Here is a 23,263-nt window from a genome sequence, read left to right on the forward strand (position 1 = left end):
TTTTACCCTTTTTGGCTCGCAGGCAGAGTTCCTCCAGCTGGCTGCAGCCAAGCTGCACATGTTCCTACCCCAAACAAACACAGCGCTGCCCTGCCAGGCTCAAACACAGCAATTACTAAAAATAATTTTTAAAAATCCACCCAGCCCAGCCCAAGCCTCGGCGAGTCCGAGGGAACCCGAGGGATGTGGCTCACAGCCTCCCTCCTGCAGCCCCTGCCCGGGGCAAGGACAGCCCGGGGGTCCCTGCTGGGGTCCCGGGGGGCTCCTGCTGCCCCTCGGCCACTGCTCATGGCTGGGTTGGCTGAGCAGAATGGGGCTGAAACAGCTCAAAGCTGTCGGGCTAAATATATCCCCGTTGCTGGGGAAATAAATAATAAACAGCAATGTGATGGGGATGTCATTGGTTCTGCTGGGGCTGGGGCTGCAGCGCTCCGGGTACCACACAGGGCAGCAAAACTCAACAAAAACTGGGCAAGACCAACAAAAGCAGCGGCTGAAAAAATAGCCCAGCCAAACCCAAACTTGGCAAAAAATAAGCAGCAGCAAAAGAGAGGCAAAAGCAGCACGTGCATCTCCCAGACTCAGAAATATTAATGATAACGGCTGCAGCAAAATTAATAAGCTTTGAAAAGGAACAAAGCATCTCCAGGATCTCTGGGAGTGGGGAAGGGAGGGCAGCTGGGCACGGGGCAGAAGGGGCTGCCCCATCCCTGTCCTCATCCATGGGGCAGCAGAGGTGGCACTGTCCCAACCCGGTGCCACTGAGGTGTCACTGCAGTGCCACGGGCAGGGCTGCAGCTGGCTGAGGTGGCCAGGCCAGAACGAGCCTGTTTGCTCCAGAGCTGGGGCAGCCTTGGGAACAGCTCCCTGCTGGCTGCCAGGCCAGCAGGGACACGGTGCCATTGGCTGGAAATGAGCACTTACCTCTGTGTGACCGTGAGAGGGGCTTTGGACAAGGGCCTGGAGGGACAGGACCCAGGGAATGGCTTCCACTGCCAGAGGGCAGGGATGGATGGGATCTTGGGAGTGAGGAATTGTTCCCTGGCAGGGTGGGCAGGCCCTGGCACAGCTGAGGCTGCCCCTGGATCCCTGGCGGTGCCCAAGGCCAAGCTGGACAGGGCTTGGAGCAGCCTGGGGCAGTGGAAGGTACCTGCAATGGCAGGGTGGCACTGGGTGGGATTTAAGCCCTTTCCAGCCCCCTGTGCCAGGGAGATGCTCACCCCAGGGGTACCTTCGCTGTCAGCCACGTTCCAGCCCTTCTGGGGCTCATCCCCAGAGCTCTCCCATCCCCTGTCCCTCCTGCTCTGCTCTTCACCCACAGCTGGCTGTGAGCAAAAGCTCTGAGCAATCTGCAGATATTTAATTATCGGATTGCTGGGGTAAGCTGGGTCCTGGGGCAGGTCAAGCCTGGGGGAGCAGCTGATGGGGGCTGTGGGGGGCTCCCAGAGGGATGGCAGGGACACAGCAGGGACACAGAAATCCCCCTGTGGAGATGGGATTGCTCCCAGCTCCAGACCCTGCTCTGCCATCCCCACCTAATCCAAGCCGGGCTGGTCTCCGGGGCAGCCGGCTCCTGCAGACTTTTTCCCTTCCTGCCTGCGTCAGTGAGTTTAGAGCCCAGGTGTGATTTTCTAGACCCTTTTGTCTGAGGTTTAGAAGCAGAATAAGCTTCATTAGCAGAAGGGAGGATTTACAATAAGTAATAGGTAGGTGCTACCTTGTGAGCTGTCAGCCTCGTGCTAAATTACCTGCAAACAATCAGCTCCACACCCAGAGCACAGAGCTTTAAACAGCTATTCCTCTAAAAGCCTCTGCTTTTAATCGTTATTTCCCAAAAGCTAAAAATCTGAATTAGCCCAAATGTACAAAGGTTTCTGGTTTGTTAGCAGTATTAAACCACCTCACACTCACTAACATGTCTGTCCACCCTCAGGCTCTGGCTCTGTGCAGGTGACTTCCCCTTCATCTGCCCCAGATCCATCCCTGTGCTCTGCTGGTGCCCAGGAACCAGGGCTGGGGCCTCTCCTCCAGGCAACCAGGGACAGGACAAGAGGAGATGGCCTCAAGCATCCCAGCCAAGCCCAGTCCAACTGCAAACCAAACCCAACCCAATCCAACCACAACCCAACACCAAACCCAACCCAACTAATCCAACAACCCAAACCCAAACCCAGCCCAAACCCAAACCCAGCCCACCCCAATTAACCCAAGTGCCCCCAAACCCAGCCCAAACTCACGGTGTGTTTGAGGAACATCAGCCATCAGTGTGAAACATGGCAGGGCTGCACCAAGACTCCTCTGATGTCAGCTCCAACAGCCATCATTGCACCTTCTCTTTTTTTTGTGACTGACCAGGGGCCACAGGAGAGGCTCAGCCCACTGGCAGTGTCACCACCCAGCTTTTGTTTCATTTTGACTGATTTCTTTAATATTAACCATCAAATGCTGTGTCAGTCTGGTTTAAAAAAATATTTCCTACCTTTAATTTCTTTTGGAATAAACCAGTGTTTACTACAGTATTAAAGCTGGCCCAAAATGGGAACATTAAGTAAGCGTTCCAGACAAGTTTTTCTTTTTGGAAAATTTTAATTAAAAAAAAATATTCCACTGGCTCTCCTGTAGGAGCAATAACTTCTGCCTCAGTTTGATTTCCTTTCCTCCAGGAGACATCTCGTAAATACATGTGTGTGGGACTTTTGTTCCCAGAAACTCTCTAGGTAGCACATCCAAGAGCTCCCAAGTGCCTCTGAAAAGGAATTTACTCCGGTCTCAGAGTAACTGGAGTATCCAGGAGCTGAAGGGGGACCCTGCATGGAAAGGTTCTGTGGGGACACGGCGGGAGCAGCGTGGTGCTGCTGCTCACACAGCATTGCTAAGCAGCTCCCCAAACACCCTGTCCCCAAATAATGCCTTTTGGAGGGCCCTTGGCAGGTCTGCAATTCCCATCCATCCCCAGCACTCGCTCTGCTCCAGCAGCATCCCAGCAAGGCGGGAGGGAGCTCAGCACAGGACACTCACAAACACAAACAAATAGTGCTGACAGATGAAGGATGAAGGGTTTTTAAAACCCTTCCCATCAGCCCTCCCCATCCCTCTCCCAGCCCCAGGGAGGGGCTCTCACACCCAGCCCAGGCAGCCCCGGGGTCCCAGCACCAGCCACAGCCATGGAGCGATGCTGGGGCTGGATAAAGCCTGGCCTCAGCCTAAGCCAGGGCTGGATACAGCCCAGACCCTTCTGATGCCAGGGCTGGACAAAGCCTGGCCTCGTCCTTGGCCTCAGGAAAGCCAGGAAATAGCACAAAAGTTGGCTATAGAATCCACAGATGGAGATGAACCAGCAACGTGCTAGGGAAACACCAGATTTTATCCTACAAACCCCTGGCCCTCTTCATCACCACCTCAGAGCAGAGACCACGAGGCAGTCTGGGGACCTCACCCCTGCCCAAACCATACCAGCCACCTGAGGGTGTTCCCCAAGGGTCAGAGTGCTATGGAGAGGGGGTGAACCCATGGGAATGAGCTGTGCCACCCACCCTGGAAAGCAGGAAAATAATTACTGCCGTTTTCCTTTTTTTTTTCCCCAAGACAAAAGCCCAGGAAGTTTAATTACTGTGGACAAACACGTGAAGAAGGCTGAAATTTCAGCTGCCTTCTCTCTAAGGGACACCATGGAGAGAAGGAAGCAGCAGCTCCAGGCTGGGGGTCGGGGGGTTTGGAGCCTCTTGGTGACCAGCCTCAAATGTCCTTTGCTTCTCCCCTTACAGCTCTTCTAAAAATATCAAATATAGATCTTTTCCTCATAATATTTTAAGATACTCTATTTATACATTAATCCTTTCAAAAATAAAAAGTGACACATAGAGCAATTCAGTCACTCAGAGTCTTTAAAACTGTTACAAAAAGCCACGACATCCATCCCCACGGCCTGGGGGTTGAGACTTTCTTTTTATAAAATATGATTCCAGCTCTCAAAATCCTGGCTCTGCAGCCAAACAGGGCTCCTTCTCCCACCCTCCCCCCTCAGCACGACCTGGAACCATGAGGGGTTTGCACTCCCACACTGCCCAGCCCTCGTGGCGTGTCCATGGAGGCAGGAGCTGGGCTAGGGCAGCCAAAGGGCTCCTCCTGGCCCTGCACAGCCCCATCTTGGCCACACCAACAGCAAGGATGGAAATAATTCACCTGGCACAACCAGCACTGCACAGACTTGGCACGGACTAGGCTGCAAGCAAGGGGAGGCCTGGAGAACAACACTGGAGAGAGGCAGAGGCAGCTCCAGCAGGGCCTGGGCGCTGGTGGGAGCACAGAGGTGTCTGTACAGTGGGATTTGGGAAGGGCAGGTACCAAAGAGCCAAACAACAGCAGGGGGGTTTGTCTGGGGCCGCAGCAGGAGGGCAGCACGGGCCGCTCACCTCGCACAGACTGAGGGCTGCCCCACAGAATCAAAATCCTGGAAATAGAAAAGAAGAGTTTGAGAGGTTTGGTCCAAAGCATCCTCTGTGCACCGAGCAGGTGCCTGCTGAGCCCTGCCAGCCCTGGGCCCTGCAGAGCCCACCTGGGGCTCACTCTTGCCAGCAAGAGCCAGCGCTGCGGTGGCACAAGGAGGGGACACCGGCCAGGGCTGCTCAGCCACCACGGGGGCTCAGCCCCCCAGCCCTTCCCCTGCCCCAGAACTCCCTGGCAGCACCAAGAGCTGTGCTCGGGGCACCAGGGAAGCACAGGGAGCACAGGACTCCTCCTGGGTGGGGGCCCTGGGCTCCCTGGGAATGTCCCCCTGCAGGGACCCCCCTCGGAGCAGCTCCGGCCATTCCCAGTCTTCAGCTCGGCCCCTCGGAGCACTTGGCTGTCCCTGGGCTGGTTTTCCATCGCTGGGATGTGCATTGAAGCACCCCTCCTCGGGGCTGGGGGAGTGTCTCCATCTCCCCAGGAGCGCTGCCTGCAGCCCAGCAGGACGAGAGGCGGCGTCCGATGCACACAAACATCCACAGCGGGCACGGGGCTGTCCTCCCCCGGGTCACACGGTGGCACAGGGGCCTGCAGGACTGGCCATGGATACCATGGAATGCTCAGCAGTGGCCCTGGGCACCCCACAGTTATAGGAACTCCACGTAGTTCTCGGGGATCAGTCCTGTCTTGCCGTTGAGGGTCCCTTCCAGCCAGCCGGGCTCCTGGGACGGGTGAACTGCAGAGACAGGGGAAGGGCAGCTCAGACCTTGCATTTGGGCTCATTTTTAAGAAAGGGAACTAACAGACTCAAAGATGATCTTCAAGGTCCCTTCTGACCCAAACCATCCCATGGTTCTGTGAAGACACCAAGGGGCTCAGGCAGCTGAAGTGCTCTGTCCCTGCCTGCTCCCCGTGGGACTCCTTGGCCTTTCCTTCAGCGAGTGAGCTGCAGGCTCCAAATACTCCCTGGGGCTGCTGGGCTGAGGGAAGTATTTGGGATAAAAAAAGGGGCTCAAAACTTCCCCTGGATTTGAGCTAAGATCTCGTGGAAGTTGGAGAGAACGTGGTTAGCTCCATCACATGGGAACTCTGCACATCCCGCCTTGGCCTGGGCCCAGGCTGGGAGGGAAATTGCATTAGGGAACAATCCCAGTGGGAAAGCCAACCCTGCAACCTGACTGTGTGCAACCAGAAACCTGATCAGTCCTCAAAAGCCTTTCTTTATTCAATCAACCCCCAAAAATTTGCTGATTTTGCAGGAGGCAGGCCAGAGCTACGCCTGCAGGCAGAGGAACATCCCCCTCCCACAGTCATGGTGGGCAGCCCGTGCTCCTGAGCTCCTGGAGCTCCCTGGGCTGCTGTGGCTGCAGGTGTGAACTGGAGCTCTCACTCGTGTGTGGGTCAGTGAACTGGAGCTCTCAAAGTGCCACCGTGCCCACGTGGGTGCTGCTCCCTGTGGGCAGCTGCAGCCCCAAGCCCCAGCTGGATCGAGCTGCTGCTCAGCCACGTGCAGCCCCACAGCAGCTCAAAGCCAAACTGGAACCTGGCTCCAAGTATTGCCGAGGCCCCTTTGCCTTCGCTGGGCTTTGAGAAGGCCCTTGATCCCAGCAAGAGTCCCACCAAGCCAGGCTGGCTCTACCTCACGTCCCCCAGCCAACGTGAGCCCCTGCTGCACTGCTGAGTGACTGGAACACGCTGTGTACTTTTTCCCTTGAATAATCCATTGATTTTTATCAGCAAACATAATGTATTTAATTCAAACTTGTTCCCCTCCTAGCTGCTCTGATTCCCACGGGCCCTCAGAGGGGAGACCATGTTTATTTATAAGATGACTATGGAGCTGCTTCGGAGAAGGATTGTCTTTAATTCACATGTATTCATTCTCCTCCCCTTTCTGCCGTGTTCGCCTCTATGTCCCTGGGCAAAAACAGTGCATGTGGTAGCAGCTTCCCAAATGACAATGCTTAACATTTAAAAGCCAAGAATGACTTGGAAAGGAGTAAAATGTCTTTTCGTTACACTGGGATTATAACTAAGCCAGATCTGCTCAGCTCCATGGGGCACAAACTCTTGGTGCAGGAAACACCAAATCTGAGTTCATTAGCGTGGTCTGAGTGAGCAAAGCCCACCTGCTCCAGCGCTCCTATCCTGAGGGAAAAAGCACACGTGGCTTTCCCATCTCCTGCACAAAACATTGCAGCAGCTGCCCCGAGTATTTCTGGTGCTGATATCTGGAATCTCATCTCCCCTGCACAGAACAGCTCTGGGAATGGCAAACGCCGGGGCAGGCACAGCTCACCAGGGTCTCCCTTGAGCTTAGGGGAGGGGGAGGGAGCCACGGGAGGATTTGGAGCCCAGGGGGTGTGCAGGGCCCATGGCACAGGCTGGGAGCAGGGCTGGCCATGGCACAGGCTGGGAGCAGGGCTGGCCTGGAGGGGCCCAGGGGGTGTGCAGGGCCCATGGGACAGGCTGAGAGCAGGGCTGGCTGTGCCTGGAGGAGCCCAGGGCATGTGCAGGGCCCATGGGACAGGCTGGGAGCAGGGCTGGCCCTGGAACAGGCTGGGAGCAGGGCCCATGGCACAGGCTGGGAGCAGGGCTGGCCTGGAGGGGCCCAGGGGGTGTGCAGGGCCCATGGAACAGGCTGGGAGCAGGGCTGGCCCTGGAACAGGCTGGGAGCAGGGCTGGCCCTGGAACAGGCTGGGAGCAGGGCTGGCCCTGGAGGGGCCCAGGGGGTGTGCAGGGCCCGTGGGACAGGCTGGGAGCAGGGCTGGCCTGGAGGGGCCCAGGGGGTGTGCAGGGCCCGAGGGACAGGCTGGGAGCAGGGCTGGCCATGGCACAGGCTGGGAGCAGGGCTGGCCTGGAGGGGCCCAGGGGGTGTGCAGGGCCTGAGGGACAGGCTGGGAGCAGGGCTGGCCCTAGGACAGGCTGGGAGCAGGGCTGGCCTGGAGGGGCCCAGCACTCACCGTTGTCGAAGACGGTGCCGGCCGTGAAGGAGAGCTCGGAGTCGTGCTCGGCTTTGCAGGCGTAGAGCGCGCGGGCCTTGCGCAGAGGGGAGCTGCAAGAGAGGCACCAGTGGGCACAGGGCCGCCCACAGCCCTCACAGAGCTGTGCCCCTCTGCTGGGCTACCCTGCCCCAGAGGGAGGGAGGGAGACAGCAGCAGAGGCTGAAGGCTCTCGGGGATGAGCCACGTTTCACCCCAGTGCAAATCCCAGTCTGAGCCCAGCTGGACTGGAGCCCACACTGGTGCCCAAACAGCACCAGCCCAGCCCAGGGGTCCCCTCATCCCCTCTAGGCTGGAGCTGGAATGTTCTGTATCTGAGGGGCCATCACTGACCAGAGGCTGGCACAGAGCAAAGGTGGCAGCAGGTGCTGGCACTGACCCGCTGCCCCTGGCCCCGCTCTGCCAAACCCATCCAAGTGCAGCTGCAACCACAAGGAGAATTTCACAAGGAAGAATTAGCACTTGATTAGCTTATTTCAAAACAGAAAGACAAGCAGGTCCATGAAGGATTTGCTGCACTTCTTTAGAGCCTGTACCTAAAGTTAAAAAAGATTTAACAGCCATTAGATTTTGCTGGAAGTGTCAGCATGCCCACGCTGCAGGGGAGGGAATTGGAGCAGGGAGAGACAGGAATGGAGCAACTGCTGGCAGAGAGAGGAAAATGAGGGACCTCAGGGCTCCTTAGGCACAGCACAGGCACACAGAGCTGTCCCTGCACCTGGAATACCCACCCATCCTTCCCAGCTTTGGGCTGGAGCAGGGCTGGTGGAAAGCTGGGACACTGCCAGGCTGCAGTGACAGTGACAGTGCCAGCCCAGCCAGGCCCTGGCCATCGGAGCAGCCAGACACATCCAGCACTGCTGCTCAGCTGTGACATGGCCAAGGGAAGCAATGAAGTGCCCCAGGAGCTGCTGGGCTGGGGAACAAGATGTCACCATTCTCAGATCAGTGGTTTTACCAATTTTTTATCTTTCCAAGGACTTGAAGTTCCTGAGTTCCTTGGATGAACCCAGGGAAGCAGCAACACAAGAGCAGCTCCCCTTCACACCAAAGTCCAAACCCAGGAGCTGGGAATGGTTTTGGCTCTGCTGCAAAGAGAGCCCTGAAATGGAGATCTCTCTTCTCCAAATTCCAGCTGCCTGACACGAGCAGCTCCCAAACACTTAAAAACCAGGATGGGCAAACAATCCTCCCACTCCAGAGGGTCCTCCACTGCCAGGAGGCACCGCTCACATGGACTGCTTGAGACCATCAGGAGGAAAACAAAAGGAATTTCCAGGCTCACAGTGCACTCAGGGCACGATGGCATCGCTGGTGCCAAGGGCACAGGACCCCGGGCAGCACCTGCTCAGGGCACAGGGGGACACCACGGGGCTGGCACACAGCTCAGCCTGACCCACTGCTCTGGGACTTGCTGGGAATCCTGCCCTGGTTCCTCTGCAGCTTCCAGGAAGGGTTTGCTCCAGCGGTGCCCAAGGACCTTTAGCCTGGGAGCAGCCTGTGCTACCCCATGCCCATCACCCTCCTGGGATCCCAGACAAGGCCATGGCCAGAAAGCCAGGGGTGGCAGAGCTTTCCAAAGGCTCTTTACTCCTCGCAGTACACTTCTTACCTGTTGCAGAGCAGAGCAAAGCCAGCGCAGCGCTGAGCTGGGCCCGGCAGTGACAGAGAGCACAGCTCCTGCTCCCCTCACTGGGGGCTGCTGGCCACAGCCTGGCTCAGGCTGCTCCAAGGGGCTCTCCTGGGGCAGGAGGGTTTGAAAGCTCCCCTCTTGCTGAGTGCAGACAGCTGCTTGGGAGGGTTTGAGCAGGATGCCAAGGGAAAGGGAAGTGAAGTGGGGGAAACCAGGGAAGTTCAACAGAAACAGCAAAAGCAACAAAAAGCCAAGCGAATTGTGCAACAGACCTGATGGGGGATGAGTCGCTGGACGTAGAGGAGGTGGGCATAGGACTTGATGGCGCAGAGAACATGGGCCAGGACGGTGAGAGGGGTGACGTTGGGCTTGGATTCTGAGGGCTGCAAGACATAACCAGAGACCTTATCAACATGCAAGCACAGCAACAAACAGCAACCCAGAGACACACAGACGGCAGCCGACGATAGCGAGTGCCTTGGGAGTATTCCCAGCGTGAGACACAGCTACAGAATGAAGTGCCAAGACCTTGGGGAGTGTTTCAAGGCTGGGTCTGCATTCGTCTGGACAACAAGAGCTGGATCTTCCAGTCAAACCCCACTCCATTGCCCCAGGTGCATCCATTGTCGATGGCACCTGGCACCCCGTGTGCCAAGGGTCTGTGCTGCAGCAAGGCCACTTACCTGCCTGTGCTTCCCCCAGAGCTCCCAGAAAGAGCTGCTGGTATTTCTGGATGTTAATGACGCCTGCGAGCAGCCTCCACCCCCTCTGTCTGTCACTTGTGGTGCTCATACATTCGGTGTATAAAAATGCCATTGATTTTGTTTCCCACGTTTTACATCCCTTTTTCCCCTTGTGCTGATTCCTGAAGCCACAGCTGTCAACTGGAGCTGAATCGAGTTACTGAACTGGTAATTGCACACAGAAGTTTTTGGGTCCTTCCAAACTATTCAATTCAGGTCATTCTCAAGTTCACTAAAAAACAATTATTGTACTAAAATACCAGTTTGATTAATTTACTGCTTCTCTGCTTAGCACTCATTGGTATTCCCTATCCAGTTCAGATTAGAAACTCCATCCCTGATAAAACACCAGAAATCTCTCTCCATACTGCAAGTGCCTCTGTAAAAACAAGAAGTTTTGTAAAAGCATCATGGACTTATGTTTCCTCCTTGAAAGAGGGACAGGACCTCTGATCACACAGGTCTGATGAGGTGGGGACAGAGCACAACCCCCAGGATTGTGTCCTCAGCCCTCAGCTGGGGCCTCCTGGGGTAGAGGGAAGGGATTCAGGGAATGGTGGCTCCAGAACACATGGAGAACCTCAGGAGTTCAGACCAACGTTTAACCTTCCCCAGTGTCCTCTGGCTGCCACCATGGGGGGATATTTATGACATGGATGCTTTCCCCTTGGAAATTGGATCATCTCTGCTTAAGGCCAAACTCTTGGCTTGACTCCTTGCAGAAGCTGTGTCACTGGATTCAACAGACACTGATTAATTCCCTCTGAAATTATAGGCAACACCTTTATTACATCAGAAGATTACACACATAGAGAAATGGATACAGCAGTGAGTGCAGCATGACTTCACCAGAGGCTGGGAAACAGGGAATGCTGTCAGGCAGGCTATCAACGAGATCCTCCAAATGTTCTGCTAATAACCATCACTATTTAAAAACAACCCTTTCGCGTTTCTATCATCAAAACTGCATCTTTTGAAAAATGAGTTTTCCTTGGTCTTTACCAAACCTGACAGCCGTTGGTACTTACAAGATACTCCATCTATCCCTACTCCCAAAGGGGAGGTGCTACCAAGGTCACAAGTCATCACAAACTGCCAAAATTAACCCTTTAAGCACCACTTCTTTCAAAGAGATGGCCTAGCAATTCCCTTCTCCAAGGAGTCTGGCCAAAGTGGGACTTGGAGGGGTGATGAGCAGGTGACCAAAATGTGGCTGAGCTTGTCCTGCTGAGAGCGGCCACCAACACCCACCAGCCCTCCCAGCACTGTGGCTGTGGGCAGCAGGCTCCAGGTGCAAGAGGCCATGGCACTGGTGTGCCAGTGATGGGATGGTCACTGTGACATGGCACTGGTGTGCCAGTGATGGGATGGACATTGTGACACGGCACTGGGTGTGCCAGCATGGGATGGCCACTGTGACATGGCACTGGTGTGCCAGTGGTGGGATGGCCACTGTGACATAGCACTGGTGTGCCAGCATGGGATGGCCACTGTGACATGACACTGGTGTGCCATGATGGGATGGCCACTGTGACATGGCACTGGTGTGCCAGCATGGGATGGCCACTGTGACATGACACTGGTGTGCCATGATGGGATGGCCACTGTGACATGGCACTGGTGTGCCAGCATGGGATGGCCACTGTGACATGACACTGGTGTGCCATGATGGGATGGCCACTGTGACATGGCACTGGTGTGCCAGCATGGGATGGCCACTGTGACATGGCACTGGTGTGCCAGCACAGGATGGACACCATTTCTGCCACCAGCCATGGGTCTCTCCACCGCACAAAGGAAGGAAAATCCAGGGACAGAGGGCTCCAGGACTGGAAGTTGCTACTGCACTTTTTGAGATGAAATCATGGCAGAAGAATGCAGCTCTCATTTCTCCTCAAGGCACTGTCATTGCTCCACAACTGCGCGCCCGCTCCGCTCATGACAGTGGGGAATGCAACCAGCAGGATCTCAGAGGTACCAGGGAAAAAAGCCTGAAAGAACCAACACTTGGGCTGGCCTCTGCCTGAGAAGTTATCAGTAGTTTGGAGCAGGATTTTGGTGCCTTTGGATCCTTGGTGTCACAGAAAACACTCTGTGCCCAGCAAACCCACAGAAAGAGCAGGTCACTAATTCCAGCATGTGCATTGGGGTGTGCAGAGCACCCTGTGCCCATCAGGTGCTCACAGAGGAGATGAACATGGTCCTACAGTGACTGAGCTGCTCTGCAAGTCCTTCCAGAACATTTCCTCAAGAAGAACCCATGGACAGCTCAGGACTCACCGGAGCAGCAGCCCAGGACCAACAGACCCTGTGGTATGATGGGTATGAAGGGTTCACCTCCCTCCCATGAAATACAGGTATTTATTTCCAAGCTACTGCTTGAGTTTCACCCTCCTGAGCTTATGTGACTGCCAGACCCAAGTCCTGCCTCGCTGGAGGTGTCAGTGTACAGGAGGGAATGGGCTATCCCGAGATCTCTGGCGTTTTGGAAAACAGTTTTCTTGTAGGATCCAATTTCCTTTGTTTCTCACAAAAAGAGCAGAGATGGTGAGAGGCTGGGGGGAAGTTCTGGCAGCTGCCTGCAGGCAGCAAATGTCAGCTGGACAGTTGTTTTCCTTCTTCTTACTTGGGAGGGCTTTGCGAGGGGCTCTTCCTGTTGGGTGCACAGTAGAAACAAAACAGAGAAAATTGCTAAGAACCAAAACCATCAGAAGCAGGAAAGAAAGAAATGGCTCAAATTAGAGTCTTCCAAGGTGAGAATGGACCTTTCCCTAGCAGAAGCAGCTGGGGGAACTCCACAAGTCTGTAGCCCAAGGCATCCTGAGGCTCTTGCCCTTCCTGATGGTCCGACTGCGCCTTGGAAGCAGTGGCTGTGATCCCACAGGGATGGAGCACTGCTGGGCACGGGCAGGGCAAGGAGGGCACTGTGCCACAGCACCTGCAGGGCACCTGCACCTTCCACTCCATGTGTCCCTCTGGCAATCCCACTCTTCCAGCAAACACAGTACTGGGACATGAATTTAGGAGCTAAATCCTCCTCCCTGCTTCCCATGCCGGCCGTACACGCTGCCTTTCCCATGCAGATGTTTAGTTTGCTGCCCAAACATTGAAAAAAGCAGTAACTCTTGTTTCAAGACTCTGCTGGAGTTGCTGGGGCTAAAAAAACTTTTTTTGTGCTCTTTTCTCCTAACCTGCCTCTTTCATTCCTCTTCCTCTGCCCAGGCTGCCTCTGGCGCTCCTCAGCCGGCTCAGGCCCCCAGGCATGTGCAGCTCTCAGAGATTCTCTCAGCAGGTCTCCAGACAACTTCTGCTGCTTTGATCTCCTGGCCGAGAGGACATCGGTTCCACTTCAAACATGTTTACAACCTGTTTATTTTTGTGGAACTCGGGGCTATTTCTGCCACAGAACATCTCAGAGCTATGGACGGGCAGAGCCCACTGATGCATTCCAGCCCTTTCATGAAATCACCTCTAGAATAAACAACAATATTCCCCTTCTGACATGATCAGTACCTGACTGCAGAAAAATACATCAAGGACCACCCAGCCCTTCGCTCCCTGATCTATTCCTATAGAACAAAGCTGCAGAACATAAGGTTCTTCTCAAAGGTAACAAGAAAAAAGAAAATTACAGCTTTATGTAATGCCAGAGCACTTCAGCTCTGCTGAAACAAGGACAAGACTGCAGCTCACCAGCAGCCATGGCTCTGTTGCCTAAATGAAATGGGAGGCAGCCTGGGTTTGGGAAGCTCATGGAGCTCAAGCAGTGCAGCAGGTCCCAGCAAAGCTTGGAGTGATGGATGGGCTCTAGGAAGCAGCTCCTGGGCACTCCTGGCAGAACCACCCCAGACCTGACCACCAGCTCACAGGCCTCCAGTCTGGCAGGGCTCTTCCGATGCTTGGTACTTCAAAGCAAGAAAAACCATGTTAAACTCCCTGCAGTGTTGCTCTCTCGAGAGCAATGTTGCTGCATGCTTGTTTGGGTGGGAAAAATTTAAAGAAACTTAAAGAAATAAGCGGCTGGAATGGCCTGTGATCAGCATCACTTGACCAAACTGGTCCAAAAATTCTCAAATTCTTCAGAACAGACCTTCCCCACGTCTCCATTTACCAGTTTCCCATCTCCATCAGCACAGATTTCAGGATCTTCTTTCCAACAACACGGACGTGTCCCTCTGTAATCCTGATGACACCCAGCACATGGGTTTGTCTTGTCACTTTGCTGCTTGGCTGATTTCCCATGTGTGGGAATATTTCCCTGCTTTAGTCATTTCAGAAACCATCCAAAAGCTTTTCCACTTGAATAAGAGCGAGCCCAGGATGAGTTCTGGCTCTGGGGAGGAGAGCTGGAGCTGCTGTCCCACATTCCCATCTCCAGGCGCAGACGGATGGTGCTCGATGGTGCAGAGGGAGGAGGTGACAGGTACAGAATTCTGGCACGGAGCTCAGAGCCTGCTGCTAGTGCTGCAGACAGTGAGGGAGCAAGCAGAGAGTCAGCAGTGCAAGAGTTCTCAGCATGAGCAAGCGCTGCAGGCACTGCAGGAAGGAAGCTGCAGCACCAGCCTGGTGCTAGCACAGGTGTCCTCGTGCCAGGTGAGCTCCAGGTGATGGGACATGGTGGCATCTTAACAGGGAAGGGCATTTCAGTAACAGCTGCACAACTGGTTTGAGCCAGAGAATTACCAGTACCACCAGCAAGCTACAGACCCAGCAGTGGCTGCTCTCACAGTCCCAGCACTGGGACAGGCAGGGGGAGATGGGGCAGGGCAGGGAGTGGAGGCAGCCACGGCTCCACACAAACCTGCCTGGACAGGACCTGGACCCACAGAATGGCCTGGGGCTGGAAGGGACCTTAAAGCCCATCCAGTGCCACTCCAATCTTCCACTGTCCCAGGCTGCTCCATGCCCTGTCCAGCCTGGCCTTGGGCACTGCCAGGGACTCAGAGGCAGCCACAGCTGCTCTGGGCACCTGTGCCAAGGCCTGCCCACTCTGCCAGGGAAGGATTGCTTCCCTATATCTCACTCCACCTATTGCTCAGCAGCTGCATTTTCTGCTCCATCAATACCCCCCTCCCTCTTCCTCTCTGCCCAAAAGGCTCTCAGCTGACTCAAAATCAGGCTGGAAGGTTTTATGTTGAACCGAGGGCTTTCAAACTGTGTTAAAGCTCTTAATTATTAATAGAAAAGTTGTAATGTGGCAGCAGGGAGCCAGAGCGGCAGTTTAGGAGGGAAGTGTTGGTAAATCAGGAGCCAGTGCCTTAGTCATGGCTTCTCCATCGTGCCACAGCTTCTAACATGAGATAATGCTGCAAGGCTGGGTGCATTAGTCACCAACAAATTCTGTTTGCAATTAAGCAGAACTCAACAGCCCTCCAGAAATCTCACTCCTCTCTGGCATTCAATGCACTGCAATCTTACATCCCCCTGAAAAGAAAACTCTCCCATCTGCCACCCCAACAACCATATGGGATCCTTGGAAAATGAAGGAAATTAAAGTCCCTGTGGGATCACAGCTCCCAGCTCAGCTGTGGGGGGTTTGGGAGGATCAAATATTTGAGCTAAACACATCCTGTGCCCCGGGCAGCCCCAGGCGCTGCCGAGCTGGCTCTGCCAGCCACCAGCAGCTCAACCTGAGCTCTGTGGCTGAGGGTGACCTCCTTTTGGGAGCTCAGAGCTGCAGGGAAGTGAGGGATACAGAAGGACGCTGTCCTTGCTGCCAGCCTCCACCACCTGCCCCGGGGGAGGGCAGCCCTGACCCCTGCCCAAGGCTCCGGAGGGTCCAGCCCTGCAGCACCCACCCCGTGCTGCCCCAGAGCCCTGGGAGCCTGGCTTTGGGTGCAAAGTGAGGGCATCTGGTCCTCGTTTCCCCACGCTGAGCCCTCCTCTGGCTGGCAGAGCTGTTCTGCTGCAGGAGCCAGGAGGGACCCCGGATGGCCAAGGCAGGCAATGGGGGATCCCCTGCTCTGCCCCATGTGCTCCCAGGGGGAAAAACAGTGCTCTGCCACCCCCCAAGGAGGGTACAGACTTTGGGATGGCAGCAGCAACTCCCCCAGGAGCTGGCACTGTCAGCTCTCCAAAGGAGGAGAGGTTCCTTTCACTTTTTAAGCAGTTTCTGGAAACGACCAGAACAGTTATTCCCCACTGTAAAAAATTCATTCCTGGCTAAGGAATATTCCCAGCATAACTTGATAGGAGGCCACTTCCAGGCTCAGATCCTAATAGAAAACAAAGACAGTTCCTTTGAGCCTCATTAGCACCACGGGCTCAAACTCTCATTTTTTAGTGTGTAAATCTCCTCCCTGCACGAGGAGCCAACACTGCCCACGGAGAGCACACGCAGTGGGAAAAACAATGGGATTACTTGGGCCTGAGAAGGTGATTGGAAATAATGGATGAGTAAAGACAATGCATAATAATTTTCTGCATTTTCTTGGTTTTCCTGATTTTGTTTTGTCCATTTGGCCTCGAGCTGCTTTGCTCTGCAGCATTCTGCACACACCAGTTACAAAAGCTGATCAGAGCATTTCACTGCAAACCCCACAGACCACAACGCTGAAACAATCCAACTCGATCATATTTATCAAAAGAAACACCATGTTAGTTCTGTTCTTTCTTTTTCCATCTTTTTTTTCACTTAAAACCACCAAACTTTGTAATAACATTTTTGCCTCAGCAGCTCTAACCAGCAAAACTCCCCTCCTCCAGTCGCACAGCTGGGAGGTGTGAGCACCACAACCCTCCCAGTTTACTGGCCCAGCCTCAATTTCTCTCTCTGCCATCAAGCTGGACATGTAGCCTTGGAGAACCCTTCCCAGTAATCAAATACAGCAAAGATTAATACACTCAATTGACTTTTTTCTGGTTAGCTATTTTTCCACTCCTTTTTCTGTGTACTTTCCCAAATCTCCCTGTGCTGCACCCACTGCTGTGCTGTCTGCCCAAGCTCCCCAGCAGTTCCCTTCCCAGTGCCCAGCCAGGACACCTTCCCTGAGGATCCCTCACTCCCAGCCCGGGGCACGGTGCCAGCCTGGGGACAGGCAGGGGACTGTGACAGCTCTGGGGCTGCTGACAATGTCCCAGCTTAGCACTGCCCTGTCACCAGTGTCTGCACAGCAGCCACGGGATTGGGTTACCCCCAGGTGAGGGGAAAGCAGAGGCCTTACAGCTCCAGCTAATTTAGGAGATTAATTAGGCACAAGGATCCCCTTTCAGAGGAGACACGATGTCTCTGTGAGCAGCAGCCCTGCTCTGCTCAGTCCCTTCGGGGCAATTGTCAGCCTTCTGCTGGGAAAGGGGAAATGGGATGGCATGGCAGGGGTGGCCCCAGGGTGGTCCCAATCTGAACCCTGCTCACGTCCCCTGTGCCAGCCCAGCTCCTTCCAGCCGGGCCACGGGGGAGCTCTGGGCTGCTTTCAGCAGTCCCAGTGCTGTGTGGTGGGGCTGGAGCCCAGCACTGCCTCAAAAACACTCCCAGAGCTGTCAAAAGACTTACAAGGGGGAGTCTGGGCCACATCCCTGGTTTTGAATTTGACCTCCCTGCAAAAAGAGGAACCAAAGAATGCACTTGGCCGTTTCTCTACTATATTTCACCTGAGGTGACATTTATGGGTGGCAGGAAGCCCTAATGTACCATCATTCTGCTTTCAGCAAGCTCAATGAAAGGTTTGGCTGGGCTCACACTTGAGATTCTGCCCAAAGGAAACTCAGCCACTGACTGAGCAGAGGGGCTGGGAGCAGAGCTGGATGGGGGGCTGAGCAGGCTGGGGCAGGCAGAACACCCTAGGAGCCCAAAATCAAAGGGGAGAAGGCAGACAAGGGAGGAGAAAGAGAAAATAGAGAGGCCTGGCCAGCAGGATGATGATCCTGAGCTCCACACAGCAGCTCAGCACACAGAGTGCCTGTGACTGCCCCCGGGAAGGCTTTGGTGGAGCATCTTTGATTCCTGCATTCATCCCCCCACAGTGACTGGGATGGATTTCAAACCCTGCTCCATTTGAAAGTAAAATTTCCATTAGCCAATATTTGTCTGAGGCAGTTTCTTTGAAGAAGATGCTGCTATGCAGCGATCCCCACACTAATTACAGGAATCAGGAAAGCAAGTGCAAGATCTCTTTTTTGTCCAAGGCTTTCCAGAAAGCTTCCTCTTAAGCATCATGTGCTGCTGAAGTTTAAGGTGCATTTTTAGAACTCTTGCAAGGAAATCTAAATTAATTCAGCTTGCGAGAAGCACCCTTAGATGTTCCCTGAGCATCAGCCAGAGAGAACAGTGCTCTTCAAAGGCAGAAACATCTGAGGAGTCTCCTGAGGGGCAGCACTGGGAAAAGCTGTGGATGGTGGGAGTCAGGCTGCAGGAGCTGCGGGGTGGCCTGGAGTGCAGAGCCTCTGAAGTTCATCTGTCCATCTGTCTGTCCATCTGTCTGTCCATCTGCAGCCACTCACACACCCCTGTGCCACCAGAGCCCAGAGGAGCCCATGGCCAGGGCAAGGCAGAGGATTCAGAGCCACCCCAAGTCATTCCTGCTCCCGTTAGCAGAGGGCTCTCAGCCCGACAAATTCCCTTTGTTTGAGGGATGAGATGGAGGAAATGTTTTGATCCATGACCACTGGGTCACATGGGGCTGGCCACAGGGCTGGAGACTCGTTTTAGGAGAATATTTGCCTTCACTTTCAAGTTCAATTTGTGGAAAGTTTCTAGACCGAGAGCTGACCCAAAAGTGGAGAAGCTCAAGCTCTGCACAGTTGCTGTGCCAAACTCCAGGGCCCGTGGAGAGCCCACACAGCAGGAAAACACATCCCACCATTCCCCCTGCCAGCCCAAAGCAGCACACAGAGATGCTGGGGCAGGCAGGATCCCACTGCTGGGGGCTTCTCTTACCCAAACAGCCTGAAACATCCCACCTCAAAGGGAAATCCACCACCTCCCCCTGCCCTCCCCAAACCCCTGCTCCTGCAGCCCACAGGCATTGCTCCTTTCCACACATCCTCCTGGGAGGATACAGATGCTCAGAAAGTAAATCCTGGATTATTTAGCACAACAAAAGAAGGAATTCATGGAATCATTAAGGTTGGAAAAGACCTCCAAGATGGTAAAGTTCAACCTTCTATACAGCATCTGTACATATACATGTATATATAGAGATATGGATATAAATTGACAGATTATATGGCCATCAGCAACTAAGCCTCAAGTATATTTATCTGTGGGGTCTACTGAGTTTGCTGCTGGTGTTTTCCATGAGCCAGGTTTAAGGACATTTGCCAGAGCCCTGAATCACTCTGGTTTATGGAGCTTTCTCACCACAGGCATGATCTAGGACTCCCAAGCTAAAACTGCTCTAAAAGAAACAAACACACAGACACCCTCACAACAGTCTGCACCAAAAAAAATAAATAAGTCACAAGATAGTTTGAATGTTATGTCATCTGGAATCAGCCAAGCAGCAGACTGGGAATTTTAGGAGCTTTTCTCAAGTAAGAGGACTGGGAGATAGGCGGGTTCTGTTCTAGCCTGGCAGCAATCTCTGCTCCTCCTGAGCACAAACCAATCCCCATCTGAGGCACAAAGATGCAAACCCTGAGCAGCCACACAAGGAGGCATTGAGGGGAGGGGAGGTGAAAGAATCAAGTACCCTGACCCTGCCTGGAAGGAAACACTTCAAGCAGCAAAAGCCTGGGCTGGGGACGCAGGGTTGGGGCCACCAGGGCACCTCTTGCAGCAGCTCCAGCCATCCCACCCTGCTGGAACCACAGACACTGGGTGTAAAGCCCCCTGTCCCAGCCTGGGACCACAGCTGGGAACTGGTCTGCTGCTCTCAAAGAGCCACTTAGATAAGGCTGTTCTGGAGCTGCTCTGATTACAAGATTTTACCTAATCCCCCAAAAATGCCATTTATTGTTTGGCAGCCCGAAGATCCGCCCCGCGGGGCTGGCCTCGGCGATCCAAACCCAGATCAGGCAGAAGAGCAGAGTTTTGGGGTCTGGGCTGAGCTCTGAGTGGCTGCAGGGAGCAGATGGAGGCAGACACTTCCCCCCAGCCCCAGGGTCCAGCTGGGGCTCCCTGCAGTCACCCACGGGTGCTCAGCACACAGGGTGCTCAGTCCCCCAAGGAAGGGCAGCAGGGGACACGGCAGCAGAGGAGGGTCCCCAGGGAGCCCCAGCCCTGCTCTGCTGGCCCCAACACGCCTCTCCCAGCTCTTGGCTTGCTCCAGGGCCATGGTGGCTCCCGGCCAGGCGGCCACAATGCAGTGGAAGGAAGAAGAAACAGCTTTGTTTTGCCCAAAGCCTCGCAATTAATCAAGTTCCTATTTCCTCGCAGTTCCACGCTCCCCACCCCAGGCAGCTCCCAGCCGTGGCAGAGCCCCTGTGCTGAGCACAGGCTTTGCTTTGCAATTTCACGTGAACAGAGAACCAGAAAATGAAATCAACGTGAAATGGAAATGTCTTTGCTACAGGGAGAACCACCCAGGGCCCTGAGGGTCCAGTGCAAGACCGGAGCCTCTGGAGCAGGCTGGCAGCCCCATCCCTGCCAGCACCATCCCTGGGACTCCCCTGGGCACCAGCTCTACACCCAGGAGGAACACACAGAATCCTAGAGTCATTTAGGCTGGAAACGACCTCCAAGAGCATCAAGTCCAACTGTGCCCCATGCCCACCTTGTCCCCAGCCCAGAGCCCCGAGTGCCACCTCCAGCCCTTCCTTGGGCACCCCCAGGGATGGGCACTCCAACCCTCCCTGGGTAGTTCCAGTGCCTGAGCACCCTTTCCAAGGGGAAATTCCTGCTGATTTGGACCCCTCTGAGCACAAGTCACTGTTTTTATACTGACACACAACAAAACAAAACAAAACACCAGTGCATTTTCCTGGCCTTTGTCCAAATTAAAGTGGGGCTGAATATCAGGGTGGGAGGAGAGCGGGTGAGAATCCAGGCTCCTCAGGGACAGGAGCAGCTGATTTATGAGTAAATTTCTTAAACAGAAGTCCCAGAGATGCCATTTCAGAGGGACATTCCCAAAGTGGCTGCCGGGAAGGCAGGATGAGGGTGGGACCTGTGCCTCTGCACCTCTAATTGCCATTATTCTTCAGGAATATAAACAACAGGAGCCACCCAGCAGAGAGCCATGAAAGCTCAGCAGAACGAGGGCCTGGGAGCACAGGGACAGGAACTGCAGGTCAGGCAGGTGAAGGACTCATTCCTGGCTCAGCACAGCCCCTCTGGTGAGGACAGATGGGCAGGCACAGCACAGCACAGCCTGGTCTCTCCTGCAGCTCTGCCCAGCTCCCCAGGAGAGGGACCAGCAGCAGCTAAAGGTCTGTTTGCTTCTCCTCACATGCTTTTGCTTTCATGTGTCCCACCTGATAACTGCCAAAGTTATCAGGTGAGACAGCATAGATTTTTAAGAGACCATTTTTCCAAAGAAACCCTACCCTCTCCTGTTTGATCCATTGCCCCACCCCTGGCAGTGTCCAAGGCCAGGCTGGACAGGGCTTGGAGCAACGTGGGACAGTGGAAGGTGTCCCTGCCCATGAGACGGAGGAGCTTGAAGGTCATTCCAAGCCAAAGCAGTGTGTGGTTCCATGATTCTGGGATGCTGCACTTGGATTTGGGATGGTGAGGGCCTTCAGAGCACAGGAACGGAGCAATGGGAGGAAGGTGCAGCATCACCCCAGTCCCATGGCTCTGGTGCACTGTCCCCTGCCCCCTGCCCCACAGCTCCCTCCCAGCCACTTGGAGAAGTCCCTGATGGAGACAGTAATAGTTGAAATTTCTCTCATTTTCAGGCATGGAAAGAGAAATGTTCAATTTTAACTGGGATGCCTAATGAAGATTTATTTTTGTGGGAATAATCACTCTTCCTTGGAGTAACTGGGTTATTTTTTCATGACCACTAGACCTTAGATCTGCTCCTCATTTCTTTCCATACCCACAGAGGGCAAGAAATAGCCATACTTGGTCAGTGAGAAAATGAAATTAAATGCAAATAGACATGTACTGACTAAATCTGAGTTTCCCAAGTTATTTCTCTAAATGCCAAGTCCCTGGGGTGAAGGAGGGGCAGCATCAGCCTGGGCCAAGGCTGGCAGTGTGGGGGCTCAGCCTGGCCCATGGCCCCATCTCCACTAGTGCCCTGGCCCTGAGGGTGGGCACCAGCACTGGGAGCACTGGCAGGCCTGGAGGCACTAATGAACACGGAAAGGGTGTTAAACTGGTTCTATCTCCTTGGCTGGAACCAGCCAGTGCCCCCCCTGACACAGGCAGGGACACCTTCCACTGTCCCAGGTCACTCCCAGCCCTTTCTATCCCTGACACTCTCAGGGATGAGGCAGCCCCAGCTGCTCAGGGCACCCTCCCAGGGAACAGCTCCTCCCCAGTAGCCCATCTAACCCTCTCCTATCAGTATGAAGCCATTCCCTTGTCCTTCCCTTAGCTCAGCTGAAGGACACATCTCTGCCAGAGGCTTTCTGCTTCATGCTTGGCTGTTTCCTAAGGAAGATGCTTTCTGCAGGGCAGGATAAAGACACCCAACAGGACACACAAACCAACAGGACACAGAAACCTGCTGGGACACAGAGACCCAGCACTGCTTTGGGCACCATTCCTGCCCAGGGCTTGGTGGCCCTGGTGCCCAGGAGCCACAGCCACAGTGACAGCTCCTGGCACGGGGCAGCAGTCCCACTGACTCACCCAGTACAGCTCCTGCCCAGAGCAGTTTTTCCATAAAAATAAACCCAGCCCTAATAAATAAACGCATTCTCATCGTAAAAGCCCGATTGGTGGCTGGGAAGGAAGAGCCTGAGCCCGGCAGCAAAACAATTTCCCTCTGGATTGGAGACTGTGGGTTGTGCTCCAGGGAAAGCACACCAGAAGGAGCCCATTTGCCCGGGGAGGGGGACAGGGGGACAGGGGGACCAGCGCCAAGGCGGAGGGACCCCAGCCCCAGCACAGCCACTGCTGCAGCAGCTGGCAAGGAGTGACACTCGCTCACCAGGGGGATTTAGGAACTGGCCCAGCTCCTGGCAGAGCAGACCTGGGGGACACAAGAGCATTTAGCAGGGAGCCAAGGGCTTTTGTAAACAGAAGCTCAAACAAACATCTCTCATTTCACAGATGGTGCTCACAATTTACAGCTGGCACATTTAAAGGCCACCTCGGACACATCGGGGCTCACGGCCGCAAATGGGACACACGAAACGCCCCAGGCCTGCAGGCCTCAACATCTGCACTCCAAGGAGCCTCCCTCTGAAATCCACAGGAGTTATTTCCACAGAAATGTCAGCAGGATATTCTGAAGCAAAATATCATCAGAACAACCCAGCTCCTTTCATTGCAGCTTCCCAGTTTGGGCGAGCACAGGCTCCCGATGGGCTCGTGGGGGCTGCCAGGAGAGAGCCCCTCCTGAGCAGCTCCCCAGCACAGCAGCCCTGGTCCACAGCTAAAAATT

General features: G+C 54.5%; 1 protein-coding gene across 3 annotated transcripts in view; it reads right to left on the reverse strand.

Moving 5' to 3' along the window:
- Positions 1-3,802: 3,802 nt before the first annotated feature.
- The window catches only part of ARHGAP26 (Rho GTPase activating protein 26), a 103,907-nt gene continuing 84,446 nt past the window's right edge, over positions 3,803-23,263 (reverse strand). Inside the window, exons 21-23 of one of the 3 annotated variants that reach the window (XM_059859894.1) lie at positions 9,354-9,464; positions 7,410-7,501; positions 3,803-5,182 (exon numbers count right to left, since the gene is read on the reverse strand). In XM_059859894.1, coding sequence (XP_059715877.1) covers positions 5,094-5,182; positions 7,410-7,501; positions 9,354-9,464 — 292 coding nt within the window. In that variant the 3' untranslated portion in view covers positions 3,803-5,093. Of the gene's footprint in view, positions 5,183-7,409; positions 7,502-9,353; positions 9,465-10,581; positions 12,478-23,263 lie in introns of those variants that run through there. The other 2 variants (XM_059859895.1, XM_059859896.1) reach the window with 2 other exon arrangements.

The sequence above is a fragment of the Haemorhous mexicanus genome, chromosome 15 (assembly GCF_027477595.1).
Source record: "Haemorhous mexicanus isolate bHaeMex1 chromosome 15, bHaeMex1.pri, whole genome shotgun sequence".
NCBI lineage: Eukaryota > Metazoa > Chordata > Aves > Passeriformes > Fringillidae > Haemorhous > Haemorhous mexicanus.